At 44.5% G+C, this 21,366-nt stretch overlaps 1 protein-coding gene across 4 annotated transcripts in view; it reads right to left on the reverse strand.

Moving 5' to 3' along the window:
* The window catches only part of AP1S3 (adaptor related protein complex 1 subunit sigma 3), a 56,288-nt gene extending 36,639 nt beyond the window's left edge, over positions 1–19,649 (reverse strand). For 2 of the 4 annotated variants that reach the window (XM_079134824.1, XM_079134822.1), the window contains exons 1-2: positions 19,387–19,632; positions 14,899–15,004 (exon numbers count right to left, since the gene is read on the reverse strand). In XM_079134824.1, coding sequence (XP_078990950.1) covers positions 14,899–15,000 — 102 coding nt within the window. In that variant the 5' untranslated portion in view covers positions 15,001–15,004; positions 19,387–19,632. Of the gene's footprint in view, positions 1–14,898; positions 15,005–19,386 lie in introns of all 4 variants that reach the window. The other 2 variants (XM_079134821.1, XM_079134823.1) reach the window with 2 other exon arrangements.
* Between the last annotated feature and the right edge of the window lie 1,717 nt (positions 19,650–21,366).

A 21,366-nucleotide genomic window follows, 5' to 3' on the forward strand; every position in this document is an offset into this window, starting at 1 on the left:
TGTATTGTTCTTGTGCATCATCTGGAATATCATTTTTTTACATGGCAGTTATGTGCTAAGAATTTCAATCCCTGTCTCCAAAATAAACATGAGAACAATTATTATAATTTAATGATTATTTTCCATCTTTTAAGACAAGCTAATTAGTCTGCTATACCTCAGTGGTATAGCACTTGCCTAGCATGACAAAGCCCTGGGTTTGATCCTCAGCACCACCAAAAAAAAAAAAAAAAAAAAGAGGTATCTGAGCTCTGAGACGGTAAGTTACTCACCCAAGGCCGCACAGCTATAAATGGTAAAACGGGGCTCAGAGGCCAGGAAGGCTGGCAAGACATCCCCGACTCAAAATATTTTTACCAACTATAGTCCTGTTTTGAGGATATAGGTGGACTAAATCCACTTTGTCACAGTCTTGTACCCCTTCCATAAGCCACTTTGCAAAAGATGACCCTCAAAGGATCTCATATTTAGGACTACAGTATTATTCGTGCTGTCACAGAGAAACCCCAAGGATGCCCGAAGACAGACGTTCCCCACATGTCTATCAGCACGGGTTCCGTTACTAACCCAAGCTCTCAGCATGCGTAGTGGACACACAACATTTTTGTAAGTCCTTTAGATTTTTTGCAAAAGACAAAATGAACTACCTGGTGTTTTATGCATGACACGTGCCTTTATTTGTTAAGCATAAGGCTTTAAAGTGTGACACAACATTTATGTGGACACTTCTTTAGTTTTTCAATACCAGAGGTTTTAAGAAATGAAGTTGGTCTGTGGTTTCCAAACTGAGAAGCCCTGACCTTCTGTGACTCTGAGATGAAGATGGTGCTAGCAAGTTAGAGAAAAACCACAAGGAAGAAGCTGTGGTGACAGGGACATCCCTGGGTGGCTCTAGGAGCTTCATTTTCTGTAACAGTGGGAAGTGGTGATCACTGCTTTCATTTTCTATTCTACCACATCTATTTCCCAGATGCTTGTCTCTCTGCACCCTAGATGCCACTTCATTCCGAAACCAAATGTACTTGAAAGGTAGTATTTAAACCATCCCTGGCTCTCCAGGCCAAAATAACCTGTAGCATGTACGGGAGACTCATTTTCTAAGCACCCTAACCGGCTTCACAAACCAAACTCTCGCTGATTATGTAAATATCCACTGTTTGCAAAACATTCTCCTGTTTCAAATATAGAAACTCTTAGTTGTACTTCAATAAAAAGGAGGCTTATACATTAAACTACAAAATATCACATGAGTTCTAAGATGGTACAGGAGATTCTAGGCTACTAATAAGAACAAAGACCCGATCTTTATTTTAAATGAATGTGATTTAGTATTTGACCTCTACTTTAATTGATTTCACCAATAGGGTTGATAGAGTTAGTAAAAATAATACCACTGACTCTGAAAATATATATCAATGTTTCATAAACCAAGTTGGAAACCCTTTGAGTATTTGTATTTTTACTATGGTGCTAAGGATGGGGTCATTAATTCCCCTTGCTTGTAAAGGCTTAGTACTGGGCTCCACCCCATGACATTTTCTTTGGGAGAAAGAGTCTGGAGTAGCTAATTCCAGGAGAAGCCAACCATGGTTGATTATGGATGCAATCCAAGCAAAGGTGAGAGACTGAGTTAATTAATCCCAGGCAGACCCAAGTAATGATTTTTTAGGGTCTGATCCAACTTTCAAGATAGAAATCACCTTCTGTCCTAAGTTTACAAACCATCTCCACATTCCTGAGGACTGTGGTACTAACTTTGATAAAATGAGTGCATGCATACTAAGTAATATGTAAATACTCTATGAAAAAGCAAGATGATGGGTCCTTATTGCCAAGAATTCTAAATATTTTTTAATTCCACAGTAAATAATTCAAGCATACAGACCATTCTTAGGCAAATATTACTTTGCATTCCACAAAACACAATATTATCAGAAAGAACTTTATCACCCGTTGGGTTAGTTAGTTAAAATGAGGAACGCGGTGTATTTGATGATAAACCTCTATGACAGAGGATGATTATTCTGTCCATCTCTGTGCATTTGGGGAAAAAAATTCCTTCAACTGAACACTTGTCAAAAACAAATCAAGAGATCAGAGTCTTTTTTGAGCAAAGGCAGGTTCTAGGCCATGAACACAGCATTGCTAAGAGAAGCAGGAAATGTGAGCAGCCACCAGCCGTACTAATCACCATAACCAATAGCAAAGGGCAGATGGCAAGTATATCTAGGAGGCCTTGGATAGGTGTCCCACAGTACCTGTACTGATAACTGAGCTCAGAAACCAGGAAGTGGCAGCGGGGCTCCACTGACCTGCCTGACTCTAAAGTCTGAGGTCTCCCTCTACCAATGCACCATCCCTCCCACCAATAGGATGCTCAAGTCTCTGAGTCACGTTCCATAGGAACCTGCTAACATCAGCGTCAATGGGCTGCAGTCTATTCACAAACGGCAACGGATCAGCGCCACAGCTTGGCAATCAAATTTAAGTACTCCATAGCAAGTGAGATCAGTCCTCTGTAGAAGAAATGGTGCACTCAACATCTCTGTGGTGTAGTCTTAGTACTCGCAGCTGAGTGACACCCAGAAAGTGGTTACAGAAGAATAACTAAAGGAAGGTGTGTTGGTAGCAATGGTCTGCTCAGAGTGCTGAGAAAAAAGACAACTGGAAGGATTTGTGAACACGGGGAAAGATGCCCCTCTGTCGTCAACTTGGTTACTTGGCGCGAAGACAGAAACTACAGCTACGAGTTATACCAACTAATTGGTCCCCTAATTCTTTTTTGTTCCCTAATTTTTGCTATTCTGATTTTGAGCTGGTCCAAGAAATCTGATTGTCATCTAACTTCTCAAGAACATCCTCCCCCAGGAAGATTCAAATACAGGTACCAACATGACAATTACATTCAACAATAAAAATGACCTACTGCATGCAGCCATGGGGCAGGGCACTTTGACATGTGTTAAGTTGTTTAACCCATATGCCTAGACAATGGATCATATTGAAGCCAAAAATAAATTGTTGACACTTAAAAAGACTTTCTTGAAATAATCAAAATATAGCTGACAAGGCAAAGGTGTTGAATACAGGTTGCACATTATAACTTTATAAAAAATGCCCAAGGACAATCTGGAAGGAAAATAGGTATCTGTAGACTTCCTAAAAAGATGAAAAGTCCCAGAAATTTCAGCAGATTTTCAAAGTTGGTTTTATCTTAGAAAACTTAAGAACTGCTGGCTACTTTGAAGATGGCATGATTTAATGGTAATATATTTAAGCCTCAGTCATGGAAAAATAGCTTGATTCATTTTAGGTTGTGCTGATGTGACTCAGGGCCAATTATTTGATGGTGAGCCAGGCCTTGGGTTCAAATCCCATCACATGATTCCTTTCTACCCTTCTGACATGATGCGATGGAAGGTGGGCAATGTTCTCTACCTGGGGTCTTCCAGTTCCCTACACACAAGTAGCAAAGTCAGCAGGAAACCACACCCAGCGCTGGTCACTTGGTCACAGCCATCAGCCATGTGCAGACAGACTCTACCTCTTCAATTGTGAATTCTTGTTTGCTGATTGTTTTTAGAAATTGCACCTGCCAAATAGTCAAATTGTATGAACTGTTTTTAAGGGAGAATGTAACAGATGTTTTCAGGTCCCTTTTGCTAGAAATAATCATTCTTTATGTCACTCAGTACAGAAAAGCACACTATTTTCTCACATCTTTCCCTTGCCAAATAGTTTTAAATAGTTATTTTAAAATTCAGAAATCTAACCTAATTTTAGCAATGTATAGCTTCAGAATAAACCACAAAGTCATTGGCACCCATAAATAATTATAGCAGTTGGCAGTAAAACTGACATTTAATTATAAATCTTTCAAGAGTGTTACAAAAATACCATTTCAAGATGCCTTGTAAAGAAAAGGAAGTCCTACTCGGTGATTATCTATTATCTTATTTCACAGTTAATAAAAGATAATTTTATGTCTTTTTTTGGTCACTTTCACTCAAGGTTCTAAATTTTTAGCTTCCATAGCCAAAACTCTAGTACAGAATATAATTCTAAATTAGAAATATAGAGCTTTAATGTTGCGGTCAAGCACAATGGTGCACACCTGCTATCTCAGCTCTTTGGGAGGTCAAGGCAGGAGGATTGCAAGTTCAACGGCAACTTAGCAAGATCCTGGCTCAAAGTAAAAAGGGCTGGGGTTGGAGCTCAGTGGTAGAGTCCTTGCCTAGCATTGTTCAGGGTTCACTCCCCCAGCACACACACAGACACACGCGTGCGCGCGCGCGCACACACAAAACACTCATGCTGCAAACATTTGAAAAGGTTCATTTTCTTATTTATTCTGCTTGATGTAACTCTTGTTAGAAAGACTTAGTGTGGTCTTTAAAATATCAAGGTTTTAAACCTGAAATTGATATATATGCATAAAAGATTACACTAATGCAAATCTTATTGGCATAATGTTTGCTGAGCTAGTTTCTCCAAAAATTACTATCAGAATTTAAAAGACACTTTTGATATCAATTTACTAATAAGTTAGACAAGCCCATTATTCAAGGTTTAAGAAGTTTCTCTTTTAAGCCAGGCACAGTGGAGCACTCTGTAATCCCAGTGATTCTGGAGACTGAGGCAGGGGAGGATCGCAAGTTCAAAGGCAGCCTGAGCAACTTAGCAAGACCCCCACCAGCTCAGCATGACCCTGTCTCAAAATAAAAAATAAAAAGGGCTGAGGATATAACTCACTGGTAAGGTGCCCTTGGGTTTAATTCTCTGTAACCAAAAAAAAAAAAAAAAAAAATTGTTTCTCAGACTGAAAGTTATTTATCTTGCAATTGTCATAGGATAAAGGTCCTTTTTCAAATGCTTTATACAAGGCACTGGAGTTGAAGTTTTCACTTGCAGTTCATTATGTTTTAAAACATTGCATTCTTAAATAGGCATGGGCCGACACACAGCTGTGCCCTATGTATTTATTGTCTGAATTTTCTTTCATAATGGCCACAGGCAAAGATGGCTTCAAGTTCCTCTAGGGTATGGATGCGATTGCTTAACTCATCTAATATAACCAAAAAGAGACATAAAAATCTTAAACTCCACTTGGAACTTCAACTCAGTGACATCTATCTATGTCCCTACCATCCAGAAAACCACAGAAGGGCAAAGATTTAGTTCAGGTATTTGTCCCAAGTGGTACCTATCACATTATTCCTGTTCTATACTATGAAATGGAGATTCTGAAATGGAAAAAAGAAACTGTCAAGCTTTCTGGACAACCCTCCAGAAAAATGACAAGAAAAACTTTCCTGTCAATCAACATCCACAAAATGATTTTGCTTTATCCTGAGTCTAGGTGTCCAGAGTTTCTCTCTCTCTCTTTTTTTTTTTTTTTTTTTTTTTTTTTTACGGTGGTGGGTGGGCAGGGGGGTCTCCCAAACTCCTTCCCACACAGGCCAGGCCGACCTGTTTGCAGCCCTCAGACACATCTTGCTAGATCCATTTCACTGTCCCAGTCTGGCTCCCCGCATCTGAAACGTGACCCTTACTAACCCAAATCTGTAAATCTGTAACATCCTTTTAGGACCCTCTCAACATTTCCCCTTGACCACACCTTCGATTTTGATGTCCGTGAGACTGCTGTTGAGGACGGCATAGGAGCTGCTCTGTTCACAGATGCTGTCCCTCCCGGCAGGCACAGAGGCACGATCGGTTTTGCTAACTTTGTTCTGCTAACCTCCAGTTCTGCTAGGTATTCAATTAGTGTGTATCTAAAACAAAACGGTAGGGCTCTGCTTTGACACTTCACCTCCTGAAGCCAAAACTGCTTACTGTGCTTACTATGTCTCCCAGACACACGCACCTGTTGGTGAGCAAGGCACAGCCTCCACGCACAGCTGGATGCGCTCTGTGTTGGCTACAAAGTTCGTACCCCGCAGACTTAGAAATCCCACCACACGCTGCACAGACCCGCCAAGCCTCTGAGAAGCAGCCACACAAGGACACAGGAATGATCAGTCTCACATGGGGCCAGCCTTGCTTCTGATTCTGACCCATTCAGAAAATCACCTACGTTAGGCTTGGAGAGGCATGTTGTTCTTTTCTTGTAGCTGATAACAGACTGTGAGAGCCAGAAAGGATTTTTAAGATTATATCTCAGGCCCAAGTTCTCCTCACTGGCCAGCCAAGGATAGGTCCTGGGTTGGCAGAATGACCTGCGGAAAAGTAGTTCAGAACCTGGGTCCCTGTCTTCCAGCCTAGCCATCTGGCCCAGCCAATGCTCCTTTCTATTGATGTTCTCTTAGGTTGCTGGCAAAATCAGCTCCACTCTTCCATCAACTAAAAAGCTTCTGCACAGCAAAGGAAACAATCAACAGAGTTAAGACACCACCCATGAAATGGGAGAAAATACTTGCAAACCATACATGAGAAGGGGTTAATATCTAACATCTATAACGAACTCAGACAACTCAATAGCAAGAAAACAAATATCCAGATGGAAAAATGTGCAAAGTACTTGAACAGACATTTCTCAAAAGACATGCACATGGATAACAACTACATGAAAAAGATGCTCAACATCACTTGTCACCATGGAAACACAAGTTAAAAATCACAAGGAGAAATCACTTCATACCTGTTATAAAGACTACTACCAGAAAGACAAAAAGTTAAGAAATGTTATTAGCAAAGATTTAGAGAAAAGGAATTTCTGATACACTATTGCTAGGAATGTAAATTAGTACAGCCATTATGGAAAAGAAACAATATTCAAAATACAACATCTGGGCACAGGGGTACATACCTGTAATCCCAGCAGCTTGTGAGGCTAAAGCAGGAGGATCAAGAATTCAAAGCCAGCCTCAGCAATTTAACGAGGCTCTAAGCAACTTATCGAGACCCTGTCTATAAATATAAAAAGGGCTGCGGATGTGGCTCAGTGGTTGAGTGCCCCTGGGTTCAATCCTGAGTACCAAAAATTAAAAAAAATAAAACCACTGTCTGATGCAGCAATCCCATCACTGGGTATATACCCCAAGGAAAGGAAGTCCATGTGCTGAAGAGACCTCTGCACTCCCATGACCCCCGCAGCGCTCTTCACAACCTCCAAATTACAAAACCAGCTTCGTGTCCATCAGTGGTTGCCTAAAGAAAATGTGGTATATATGCACAATGGAAAATCATTCAGTCTTTAAAAAAGAGAGCTGAGCCCAGTGGGTGGAGGCTGGTAATCCCAGCTACTTGGGAGGCTGAGGCTGGAGGATCACAAGTTTAAGGCCAGTCTCAGAAGCAACTTAATGAGGCTGTCTCAAAATAAAATTTAACAAGGGCTGGAGCTAGGCTCAGTGGTAGACTGCCCTGGATTCAGTCCCCAAAGATGGAGGAGAAGAGGGAGTGGGGGGAGAAAATTCTGTCATTGTAGCAACATATGCAAAGACATTATATTAAAGGAAATAAACCAAGCACAGAAAGACAAATTCCAGATGAGCCCACTTATCTATCTAAAAATGATGAAGTCACAGAATCAGAAAGGTAGCATAATGTTTATCTGGGGTGGGAGGAGGGGGGTAAAATTTGGGAAATGTTGGTCAACTGATAAAAACTTCAGTTAGAAGGAGTAAGTTTAAGAAATTTATTGTGCAGAACAGCAACTGCAGTTAATGATAATGTATGCTTCAAAATTGCTAGAAGAGTAGATTTAAGCTGGGGCTGTAGCTCAGTGGTGAGCACTTGCCTGGCATTTGTGAGGCACTGGGTTCAATCCTCAGCACCACATGAAAATAAATACATAAAATAAAGGTATTGTGTTCATCTAAAACTAAGAATATTTTTTTTAAAAAATAGTAGATTTAAAGTGTTCTCACCACACACACACACACACACACACACACACACACACACACATAAATATGCAAGGTAATACATGTTACTGAGTGTAATTCAGCCATTCTGCAATGTACACCTATACTAAAACACCATGTGGTACTTCAGAAATATAAACCATTTTTATTTGCCAATTTAAATAATAGGAAAATTTAAAAATATATATTCCCCCCTTCTCAGAGACACATATGGAAGTGGTGGAGGAAGAGAACTGGGGACCAGCATGTTGGGTGCTGGAGGCAGAGGCCACAGGAACCAATGCCCAGGAGCACAAGGTACACACAGACACACCGACCCCTAAACATGCCTGCAGTGTCGCAGCATCACACCCTGTCTGCCCAGAGGGCGATGCCAGTCCCAGAACCCCATGGGGGACTGAAGTTAGCCCCTATCTGACCATGCACAAGGTTCAAGCGACTTTTAACCCATTTTCCCAAACGTTTAATATTTATGTATTTAAACTCTAAAATGTTTTAACGCTATTCTTTTTAGTTATCTGGAAAATCCATTGTGAAATGGCACTCCCTGATAAAACTGGATAAAGAATTTCATGGGCTGGAGGGCGGGGTTAGAGGAGGAGGGAACCAGGCGGAGGTGGGCACGTCCATTAGGAAACAGTTGGGCGTGGTGTTCTCACCCAGCTCTCCTCTAGGAATCACATTTTCTTAAGCGTCACTCCATTTCTCTATGTTCTCCCCCTCCCCACTCACACACATATCTGACTCTCATGCCCACACACTCTTCTGAGAAGCCAAAGGCAGGGCCACCTCAACCTTCTAGATTCAGCCCAAGGCCCATCTCTCCCTTGAGTCCCTCCCATCTTCTCAACATCCACTGAATTCCTGCAATTACACAATTTCAATGACACACTTTGTCCTTAATTTTCCACTCTTATACTAGTCTAGTTTTGCAATGCATGTGATAAATTTCTCCTCCATGTTACAAGGAATCTCTTGTCATCAAGCGATGGATCTCACACTGTGGGCATTTCTTCCCCAATAACCACCTCAGTTAAGAACCCAAATATGGACAAATGTAGTGTTTCTCCACTTCGCATTTTCCCTAGACAGAATAATCAGTTTTGCACATATCAACAATACCTATTAGCTACTTAATTTTTTTTCCTGCAGTCAATGTGCTCTGGTTGGATTTCTTCCAGAGTTCTCTGAGAGGCAGACTAGTCTTTTGTTTGATTTCAAATCATCTAAGGAGAAAAAGCATACCTAGAAATAGGAGGCAGAAGTTTCAGGCAATTTTCAGTAGGACTTTGAAACTGAATAAAATATTAAGATCTTGGGACCAAATTTGATGTTTCTTAATGTAAATTTTCTGAACTCTATTCAAGATGCTATGCTTACTATGCTAAACTCAACATTGCACGGTAATGACCACTTCAGGGTTTATTAAGAACTTTCATTTTCTTCCTACTTCAGCCTACTCGGCACTCATTAAGAACTTGTCCCCTGGGATTTTATACCTTGACAAAGAGGCCTTCAGTTGTAAACAAGATTTGTTATGGGGCGGCAATGGTGCACCCACCATGCCCTTTCCGAGTTTACCACCAACACAGCTCAGGGATCTCTGAGAGGCACGCCAGCCTCATGAGGTTTCCAAGCCTCTGTGATTCCTTTAATTTTTTGCAAAGATTGTTGACGCACACTAGCTTATCTGCATTCTTAAGGTTCTGAAGTCATGGGACTGAATGGGTTTTGAAAGGCAGGACTCAAACACAGTGGACTTGGAATTGAGGATGTGCCTTCTTAGTAAAGAAACTGAAGGTAAATACCTGTATTACACAAGAAAGAAGAGGAGGGCTACACACCAAGTTTTGAATCACATGCTTTTTTTCAAAAAAGGGATGTCGTTGGAACCCTTATTTTTCCCCACCACACTAATATTTGCAGTTTATATCTTGCTTTTTCATCTATTCAAATAAATTTCTCAGGGGGTATGAGGGCCATCTTAAGGATTGTTCCTAGCCAGGCTTGGTGGTGCACTCCTGTAGTCCTAGTGACTCTGAAGGCTGAGGCAGGAGGTTCTCAAGTTCAAGGTCGGTCTCAACATCTGAGCAAGGCCCTCAGCAACTTAGTGAGACCCTGTCTCTCACTGCATTACCCTCTCCACTTCATGGCACCTTTACCCTCCTTTAGAGGGGAACAGGTGCAGTATCATGAAAAGCCGGATACCCTGCCTGCCACTTTCCTGGAAATGCTTAACAAAACATCTGCACAGGGAAATGCCTCTTCTGACAGCATGTTCTGCCACCACTGGAATCCCCACTATCTTAAGGGAAGTATTAATTTCATCCGAGTCCCCTGTGCTCTGGCTGCATATTAACAATTGGCTGTCCTGATTTTCTGGGAGAAAAAGGCTGGGGGTAAGCAGCAAACACTGAATTTTGAAGCAGATTAACCCCATGATAATCTGAATCTACCACCAGGTCTAACAGGTCCTTCCCGACTTCCTCAGAGCATGACTTCTTAATTTTGTAGACATGTTCATTGTCTACCGAACACAGAAGAGCCAACCCCAGTGACCTGACAAGTATTTATCTCTACATTTTAGTCCTGTGAAGCAAAAAGAAATATCATTTCACCTCATTACCAAAGTCTCTTTTCAGAGTCATTGAAGTAATAAAATGGGTCATTTATATTTTCTCTCCCCCTATATTCTTGATTCTCATGTAGATGGCAAAGTACATTCCAGAGTCCTACAATTCTGGCCAAGAGCCCAAGGTACACAGGTAGCTACCTAGCTAGTCCATATGTGTGTAGCTGTATGTGTATATGTGTATCTCTGTGTGTGTTGGTGTGTGTGTGTGTTTTAGTCAGCTTTTGTGTTCCTATGACCAAAGTACCCAACAAGAACAACTTAGAGGAGAAAAAGATATTTTTTTTGGTGGGGGGGTTCATGGTTTGAGAGATCTCAGTCCACAGACAGCAAAGTCCATTACTCTGGCCCCAAGGTGAGACAGAACAATTCGATGGAAGGGTGCAGTGGAGGGAAGCTGCTCACCTCATGGCAGCCAGGAAGCAGACGGAGGGAGGGCTGCAGGGAAGATGCCCCCTCCATGGCACACCCCAGTGACCCACCTCCTCCAGCCACACTCCACCCACCTAGTCCAACTGCCTGCTGTTACCACCCAGTCAGTCCATTCAAAGTAGGAAGGACTGATTAGGTTATAGATCTCACAATCCAACCATTTCACCTCTGAACAGTCCTGTATTAACACAGGTGCCCAGGGGGACACCTCATATCCAAACCACAACATTCTGTCCCTGACCCCCCCCAAAACTCATGTCCATCTCCCGATGCAAAATGCATTTAGTTCATCTCCAACTGTCCTGTGTCTTAACAGTCTCAGCACCACCCAAAAGTCCACGTCCAAAGTCTCCTCTGAGGCTCAAGGCAAATTCTTGGGTGTAAGCCCCTGTAAAACTCAAAAGCAAGTTACATGTATCCAATATACAGTGGCACAGAGTAAACATTCCCGTTCCAAAAGGGAGGAATGGGGGCAGAGAAAGAACTGATAAGACCAAAACAGGTTTGACATCCAGTGGGGCACACAGCTCCCATAACTCCCCCCAACAACCCCTCATACTGCATCGAGGACACATGGCCATGCAGTGTGCTTTCCGAAGGGCTTGAGCAGCCCAGTCCCTTTGGCCTTGCTGGTTGCAGCCCACATGACCTCCCGTTTAGCTCTGCTCTTCCACAGCCAGCAGCTTTTCTCAGCAGACAGTCCATGTTACTGTCATCTCTTAATTCCTCGGTCTCCATTCCAGCTTTGACTCACCCTCACAACTGAGGGAACTTCCCTTTCAGGGGCAGCCCACAGGCCTTCTGACCTTACTACACCATGCCTGGCCTCTTAGGTGGTCTTTAGAATCTTGGTGGAAAGTTCCATGACCAGCTAACTCCAGCATCCTGCTTTCCTGCAGAACCATCACATTTGAATGAAGCCAAGGTCTGCTGCCAGCTCACTTAATAGCTAGGTCCCTGGAATCCTGGCCCCAGGGGTCTCTGAGTACTTGGGGTGCTAAGCATGGTGAAACAACTTCCTAGACCTCCCCTTGTGCAAGCCAGGTACTCCCATGATAACTTCTTTAAGGAATTTCCCCTTTTAGACCCTTGGAGCCTATAGTGAGTATGATTTTGCTAATTACTAAGATGCCCTCAAGCCATCTTTCCTATTGTCTCTTTGTGGAAGTACTCCACCTCTCTTCAGCAGCTATGATCTGTTAAGGAGTACTTACCTTCCTTGGCCCCAGTTCTATAAGTACTTTTCTGGTCCAACTGCAAGTTTTTATTACCCTTTAGCTGTTCTCTGCTCCCAACTCTCACAGCAAACATGGTGAAAACCTGCTGCGATGTACACGCCACTGACTGAAATTCCCTCAGCTAAATAAACTAGCTTTTAAATTCAACCTCTCACAACGTCTCAGAAGATGGGCAAGATGTGGCCATGTTCTTTGCCAGAATATAACCTGAATGCCTCTACTGACCAGTTCCCAACAGAGTCCTCGTTTCCCTCTGAAACCTCACTAAGTACAGTCTTCTCTGTCTGCATTCTGGTCTTCTGAGTGCCCACCATAATTGCCCCTTAAGCTCTCCTTGCAACATTTTAAAGATTTTCCAGCTTGAATCTCTAAACTTTTCCAAAGTCCTCCCACAGACCATTTCCAAAGGCTTCTGAAGGATATGGTTGGGTTCATCACAGCAGTGACCCCACTTCTCAGTGTGAATTTCTGTTTTAGTCAGCCTTTGCATCACTGTGGCCAAAATACCTGACAAGAGCAACTGAGAAGAGGAACAGTTTATTTTGGTTCATGGTACCTGACATTTCAGTCAATAGATGGCCAACTCCATTGCTCTGGATCCAAGATGAAACAGCGTATCATGGGAGAAAAGTGTGGCAGAGGGAACCTGCACCCTTCCAGGGTACTCCCCCAGTGACCCACCTCCTCCAGCCATGCCCCACGTGCCTACAGTGGCCACCATGTCAGTCCATTCAAACTAGGATGGACTGATGAGTTACAGCTTTCACAATCCAATCGTTTCGCCTCTGAATATTCCTGCACTAACACAGGAGTTATGGGGGGGACACATCATATACATACCAGAACAGTGTGCATGTATATGCACATGTATGTATATGTGCCCATGTGTGTGTGTGTTTTCAAAGGGTCACTTCTGCTTCCATCTCAATTCCAGACACACTGAGGCCTAAGAAGTTACAAAGCACAGGCGAAAACGAAACTGTTTTACTGGAGAAATAATATAAATGACATTACTTTAAAAGTTATTTTTTAGTCTGGGGTATATTTCAGTGGTAGGATGCCTGCCTAGCATACACAAAGCCCTGGGTTCCAACCCCACCCCACCCACCCACACACACACACACACACACACACACAAGTCTTTTCACATAATTTTTAGTGCATTATATGTACACAGAAAAAAAGTAAAATGCAGAAAAGAATACACGATTTTAACATGAATCCTTTTACACATCAGATACCTACAGCTCTTCCCCAAAAGAACTGCCTTCTTGTAAATCATTCTGGAAGTTTTTAGTTTACATTCAGTTTTCAGTTTACATCTCCTTATTTTATACCAGTAGTGAAAAAAATGCACAGAATCTTAAGCAGACAAATGGTCCAACACCTGGTTGAACCAGGTAAGCCAGGAGGGGCTGGAGAGGCCTTGATCCCCTGACCCAGGGTGCACCTCACAAGGACACGACATTACAAGGCATCCAGCAGAGCTGCCAATCTGAAACCAGGACATAGGTATGGCTTTTGAGTTCTTCCCAGTCACAGCTGGCTCAGGAAGTGACCAAGGGCCAGGAAAGCAGTTGAAAGAATGGCCTCACTTCCTTGGACCAGAAATGGGACAGGGCCTTAAGTAGCTACCAAAGCCAGCCCCATTCCCCACCCCACTGCCTCAAAACATCTGCAACTTCCCTGGAGTAAAAGCAAGACAGTGCTCTTGTCTTGCTTCAAACAATGCCCAAGAGTAAATTCCTCTTCTGCGTGAGTGAGTGATCTAAAACAGTCGGAGCTCACAGAACTTCCCGCCAAGAACGTGGGCTCCAGGAGGTGGGGTGCTGGGCTTCTGCAGTGCCCTCTCTGAGGTCTAGACCCAGGGTCGGATTCTGTGGACCCAGGGTTCCGAGCATTGCCCAGAGGCCTGCATTCAGAAGGATCTGGCACTTGGTTTAATGCTCCAGTGCCACTGTCTTGAAATTCCCATAAACTTTTATTTTTCCCCATAAACTTTCAAATAAAGAACTTTATGTTTTCATTTTGTGCTGGGCACTGCAAATAATGTAGCCAGTCCTGCCCATCATGGAATGGGACGGGTACCCAATTTGTATAATATGCAAATGAATGAGTTAGTAAAATTGCCTGGAATAGGCATCAACCAACTTATAGGGCAGATCTGGCCCTCCACTTGTTGGACGTAAAGTTTTGTTAAAACCCAGCCTCGCCCACTGCACCCTGTCCCTGGCTGCTTCATTCTACAACCTGAGCTGAGTAGGAGTGACAGTCTATGGGGTCTACAAAGCCTAAAATATGACCAACTGGCCTTTTTCAGGGAAGGTTGCTTTCCCTTGACTTACGACACTGTCTTTTCAATTCATCTATCCAAATAACATCAGGAAAGGCAGGTAGCCTCAGGAGACCTGCAATGTGACTTGAGAAGCCACCTGTAAGCAAGCTCCATCTTAGGGCTTTAAAGTATGCATGTGTGAATTTTGCATCATGAACCCAAATATACTTGTGTTTTAATGCAAAGATATTTTCTTTCAAATCCAAAAATGCTCCAAGGATGACTCAGGTTTATCCCTTGACATCCCCCTTCTATGAGGATGAGCACATAAAGGGCATGGGCACCCCAGTTTTCAAATCATGGTCTTAGTACCTCCTCTTTGAGGTCCCCAGTGTAGGAGGAAGACTCTTTTAGCACTTAAGTGTCTACTGAACTTCCACGTATATGATATCTTACCAGTGCAGAAATCCAGGTAGAGAAGATGCAGCAAGGCCAGTAAACTGTAGACTCCCTAATGTCCTTACTCTTGAATGAACGTACTTCCGGCCCATGCCTCATCACACTGGAAGAATAATGAGTGATCAATTTATTTTCCTTCAGGCTATTTTCGGAAACTATTTGCAGAGAGCAGGGTCAGACCCCAGCTCCACCCATTAGCAAGTTCACAAACTTGGGCCTTTGACAGAGATTTTTCAAAGGCCAGCTTCCTCGTAGTAGTTAAGGGCAGTCATTCAATTTCTAACTCAAATAATCAGTGGGGACTCCCTGACTGCTGACACTGAATTTTCCCATTTTAGCAGTCGCCCAAGAAACACATTTCTCTACATAGTCAGGGTGCTAGCTAGAGAGAATTTTAGGGCCATTTGCCTCTGTTATCTACGTATATTCTTTTACATTACGGGTTCCAGGGGCTTCAAACTGTAAAAAGGGAGATTTCCTGGGTCAGTGGCTAGTATACTTAAGGAAAAACTGAGAATTCCACCAGGAAAAAGTATCAGAGAAGAACAAGATAATCCAGAAAGGGAGATTCTCTGATGTCCTGGGACTGGTCCCAGGAAAGACAGTGAAGTTTCTGGTCTCCGGAGGGAATTCTGGTTATAGTAACAGGAAAATAAAATTGAAGAAATGATTCATGTCAAGAAGTGCTTATGTCAGGGGATTCTTAAAGGAGTTTTAGGGGGGCAGGGATATTACCCATTATGTTTTAACCCATAATGAAAAACTTCATGGGACCCCCAAAAAACAGACATTGATGATACAGCACAGCAAACAATGCATCAACCTTCCAGCTGCTGTTGGGAAACCCCGGTATAGGGGTGGTGGCAGTCGACAGTATTCCCCCCAACACAAAAAAGTGATGGGCATCACATGAACGCAGAAGTAACAATCCTGAGCGGAGTCCATAGGAGCCTCATGGGGCTGGAGACCGGTGACAGGGGCCAGGTGTGGGAAGCCCTCAGCACAGCTGAACCCACAAAGGTCACTTCTCTCCCCCACTCCACAGCCCTCCACCCCACCCTAACCACTGTCCAGCAACCAGACCAAGCCTCCCAGGAGGACAGCACTCATGACTCTAATAGACTCCTTCACCCTCAAATTGGAATTTAAATTGCCAGAATAACTCCATGCTTAATACAATTCATTTAAGCGTCAAAGAAGTTGATTTACTGGGGGAGGGTGCATGGCAGGGTCTCCACCCTCCCTCTCTGCAACTCCCTCAAACCTTTCCTAGTTGCGTATCCACGGTGAGATCACAACTAGCAGGGCAAAGGATTCTTCATCAGATTCAGAAGTGCGCACGTGTGCTGTTTCAAACTAATATGAATTCTAATGAAGAGATGGCTTCCCAGTTCAGTTGGCGAGTTCTCTCTTTCAAGTCAGATTTAAAACCCAAAAATCCTCAAATATTTCAGCATAAGTCTGTCTCACTTTATATAAATAACATACCTTCTGAAGTTGAACTGGATTTGCAACACAAAAAGATGATTGTGTGTATTTCCAAAGGCCTTTGGGGTTTCTTTCAGTGGGTTGAGTCCCCTGCTTTGTTCACCATGTGGCTTTAAAAGTCACCTCGACTTTTCAGAAGTATGTGCCCAGCATAAATCAAAATCCACTTGCATTTTTATTAAGGGTGTCCCCAAAGCCTTTCAATCGTCACCCTATCATTCTTCACACCTATCTTCTTAAAGGAAATATGACAACGACAACAACATCCTCCTTCCTCCAACAACATTGTCCACCATTCAACAGTAAAGTCTTACCACCCTGGGCTCAGAGCCCATGGGATTCCTGAAGCACAAGAGGCCTAACCTTGTTTTCCAAGTTAGAGATTTCTAAAACAAAAGCAAGATAACGTTCACAGCTGATTTAAACTGTTCGATCCAGGTGCAAACAGGACCCTGCCCCAACGTTCAGGAGCTATGAAACCAGGGAGGCTGGCACATGGAATCCAGAATCACCTTCAGAAAGCATCTTCCAGCTTCAGAGCAAAACAGCCAGCCAGAGCCAGGAACCAGGAGCCAAGCACAGAGACAGAGGGGTCACAAACTGACCCTCAACCAAGAGGGTTGAGCACTAGAGTTGCTGAGTGCCAGCGGGGGGCAGCTTGTTCCTTCCCACCGGTGACCGTCATGGCATGGGAGTTAGTCGCTCTAAGCACTTGGAATGGGCAAAGGTGCTCCAAGTCCTTTCAGGAGCACTGACTCATGGTTCCTGTCACGTATCCATGACAGTGATTATGAAATGTCTTGGACATGCTTAAAAACCGAGAACCCCAAAGATGGTTCTGTGTGTGTAGGTTATATCCTTTGCTATTCACTGTAGTAGAAATTAAGATAGAAAAAAATTAGGTATTTATTAATTCATTTAAAATAATAATAATCATATCACACATTAATATAAATAACATTTTTAACAGCCAATAAGAATATTTTCTGGAGCTGGGGTTGTGGCTCAGTGGTAGAGCCCTTGCCTAGCCCGTGTGAGCCACTGGGCTCGATTCTCAGCACCACATATAAATATCAATGAACCAAATAAAGGTCTAAAAATATATTTTTCAAAGTAAAAAAAATTAAAGAAAGAAAAGAATGACATTTTGTTTCATTTCTGTGAGGTTCCCTAATGTCTAACCTAATAAAGACAGTAGGACTCGCCTCTCTGCCTCTGCATTTGATTATTATACTATTTCAGGTCTTGTAGGCTCAAAGCTTCACTATAGTCTTGTGAAAATGAGAATAAAAAGTCAAATTAATAGCTTAGTGTTATTGCAAAAGTGACTTTGAGCTTGCAGACCTCCAGAAAAAGTCTTGGGGACTTCTAGGGGTTCCCAGGCCACATTTAGAGTACCCCTACCTTATCAGTTTGAAGCAATTGTTATTCCCATTGCACAAAGGAGCAAGCAGAGACAGAGAGAGACCAAAGAATTCTGTAAGGTCACACTGCAAGAACAGCTCAGAGCAGGTCAACTGCAGAGTCTCATTTGGTCACTGTAAGGATGGAGTGAGACCATGAAGGTAAGAGTTGGGCATTCTGCTTGGTTTTTAATGGTTTATTATAAGTGCTCAATAACAATAGTTCCCATTTGGAAGACCTGGTGGAAAAGCTGGAGAAACTTCCCACGTTTCTGATCAATTCATCATATGACATCAGAAAGGAAAAGTTGAACTCCTACCAGGTGTTGTCTAGAACCCAGGGTCCTTTCCTCACAGACCCTGTTCCAACCTACAGGATGGAAATGGTTTTTAACTATTCAGAAACTCAGGGCCTAATTCCACCCTTCATTAGGCAAATGAGCTGGGCTCACAGTTACCTTGTTCCTTGGAAACTTGAGCAAGCCAAGAGAGCTGCTTCATTATTTACAGTCCCCTTTTCCGCATCCTGTTGTTATTTGCAGGGAAACAACAAGCAAAACGATGCCTTCAGTGTGTGCTACCAAGCCTCTCCTAGGAAGAAGCATCTAGTCGGCACTCCACAGCTCTCCTTGTCAATCAACTTGCTTAACACCATGGCCACCTGTTCCTACCTATGATGGGCCACTTGAGCCCACAGCGGGGCATGCAGGTCAATTCTCCTCCAGAGATTTGGAAAGTGTGTTCACTTGGGGAAGTGGGGCTGCTCAGTTCAGACCGCTGCACCCAGGGCAGGACATCTGGTCCCTCACACGCAGCACCGTAACAGATCTCCCAGCTTCCAAGTTGCCTCCCCGCAACACACACACACACCAGTCCGTTCCCCACCAATGGCCAAAGGGATATAAGCATAGAGCAGATAAGGTCACTTTTCTTGCTAAAATGCTCCCAAAGTTTCTGTACTCGGCTGGAACAAAAACCAAAACTTAACTTTGGTGTATAAGGACCCTTCTTATCTGGCCCTGCCCACTTCTGCAACAGGCGAAGGTTTCCTCTCTTTCCCGCAAGCTAGGATTGCGGTCGCGAATGCTTCCATCTGAAGCGCCCCTCCAGGACCTCAGCGGCCAAAACGTCACCTCCTCGAAGAGGCCTTTGCTGAATCAAAAGTTGCGTCTCCACCCGGTAGTGCTCGATAACTTCCTTACTCTCGGAAGTTATCTTACTTTGCTTATTACACGTCTCCTTCCCTTCGTATCCTCCTCCTAGAAAGTAAGCTCCCTGAGAGCAGGCGAGCCACATGGTCCCCCGCGACATCCCCAGTGCTCAGCACCGTGCCCCGCATACACGAAGCGCTCAGCAAAGGTGGATCGAATGAATGAAGCGGCGGAGCGCGGTTGCCGCGGGGATCCTGGGCAGGGGTCCCGGCGCGTCCTCATCGCCCAGGACTCTAGACCCCTGGCGCGCGCTGCCAGGGGACCCTGACAGTGCACGGCCCCCACCCCCTTTCGGACTTGCGCCCGGCCCTGGCGCCGCAGGTGCCTCCCGGGAGCGCGCACGCCCCCGGGTCAGCGCCGCGACACGGCTCACTGGCACTCACCATGGTGACCCGGCCGCCACCGCCCCTGTCCCGGAAGCACAGAGCGCGAAGGACCCGAGGGCCGGAGCGGAGCGCAGGAGCCCGCGCGGCTGACAGGTGAGGCGCCTGCCTCAGACCATGGCTGCTTCCCACAATGCCCTTGAACAGAAAGTTTGCAGACTCCTCCCCGCGCGGCCGCGCTCCTGCCCTCCCGCTCCTCCCCTTCTTCTCCCTGGTCGTCTCACTCCTCCCCCATCCCTCTCTCCTCTTCCTCTTCCCCTTCCTCCTCTCGTGCTCCTCCTTCTTCCCTCCCGCCTCTCTCCCTCCTCCTCTTTTCTTTTCCTTCCTCCTGCTCCGCCCGCCCCCTCACAGCTTTCCCCGCCCCCGCCTCGCCGAGCGCAGCAGGTGCAGAAGCACCTGGGCTCGCGCCAGTGCACCGGTGAGGGTCCGCAGCCCCGGAGCGCCTGGGCCGCCAGCGCGCAGATTTCCCACCTGCAGCTCCCTGCTCCAGGAACTCCAGGCGGGGGCTCTGCTTTCCTGAATCTGCAGGGCAAACGTGCCCTCGGTTCATTGGGCAGATGTTTATCAGACCTGGCAAACCTATTTCCCCATACACCTGCGGAAGGTGTGAGAGATTGTCTCGTCCTACAACGTGTAGGAAGGGAACGGTTGGCAGATCCAGAAACAGAAGCGATTTTTCACCCTCCCCCACCCCCACTTTATTTATTTTTTAACATAAACTTGCAATCCAAGAACTTAGATCATTTGAAGCAGGCCCTCTTAAAAAATGTTCTGTTGTGGTGTTGAAAGTTGGTTTTCTATTTTCTTTCCACCCCTTTATTTTTCTTAACTCGAGGGTTTTTATCTGGGGCCTGAGGACTCTCCTTGCCCACGAGTTGTAAGGACAGATCTGAGTACATATTTATGTTCTTTGGGGAAAGAGTGGTTTTTTTTTTTTTTTTTTTGTTTTGTTTTTGTTTTTTTTTTTTTTTAATCACATACCTAAAGAAATATGTGACCTTAAAAAAAGTTAAGAACCATGTGTGATCTCTGGATCTCCAAACTGTGGGAAGTCGGTTGCAGTATCTATTGAGTACATGCCACAGATGTGGACCTGGCTCAGATGGCAGGGAGGCGAGGAAAGGTCCATCTGATCATGCATTCCTGCCACAAATATTCATGTGAGTATACTTCATGCAGGTGCCAGGCCTACCTGCGGGGTTGCAGATCATCTTCCTCCTGGAGCTTTGTCCCTTGTGGGGTAACACATAATAAATATGTGAATAAAGTATGACAAAGTAAAATGAGTGCTAAGGAGATACAGGTTGCTGGGCTAGGCACGGGGAAGTCACAGTAATTTAGCTGGGCCGTTGGGGAAAGCAGAGACTGACCACTTGGGGAAGTGATGGAAAACTAGGACACAGAGCCAGTTCTCTGACGAAGAAGGAAAAGACAAAATAAGAAACAAACAAAACAAATAAACAAACAAAAACCCCAGGGCTGTCGAGGGGGAGAGAACCTGTAAGAAAGACTCTGTGACCAGAGTTAAGGGCAGCAGCCCTGGGCAGCGCTATAGAAGATGTCACTCACCCAGGAGAGCAACAGGCCCCCAGAGAGCCCACTACCTCCAGACGCTTGATTGGCACTTGCTACACACTCTGACAATCCCTTTCCAGCCTGGTGGGGTGGCACCTGCAGGGGCATTGGACGAGCATTGTTTGATAGCAGTTAAATCCCCGGCTATGCGGTGGTTTTGCCTGGTGAAAAAGGAGGAGACTTCTCAGAGTAGGAGACTACTTTCCAATTCCTGCGTGTTCACAGGGTGCAGCCCTCCTGCCTCAGGGCTTTGGGCCTTACCTCCCTGGTCTAACCTCTGCGCCTCTCTGCCTTCCAGCTTCCTTCTCACCTTGAGCCTGTGAAAAGCATCAGGCCTTCTTGAAGAGTTTCACTGCTAGTGGGAAAGAGAAGGGATTACTAAAGGTGAGTTTTAAAGCTGAGGAG

This window comes from Sciurus vulgaris, assembly GCF_902686455.1.
Source record: "Sciurus vulgaris genome assembly, chromosome: 3".
Taxonomy (NCBI): domain Eukaryota; kingdom Metazoa; phylum Chordata; class Mammalia; order Rodentia; family Sciuridae; genus Sciurus; species Sciurus vulgaris.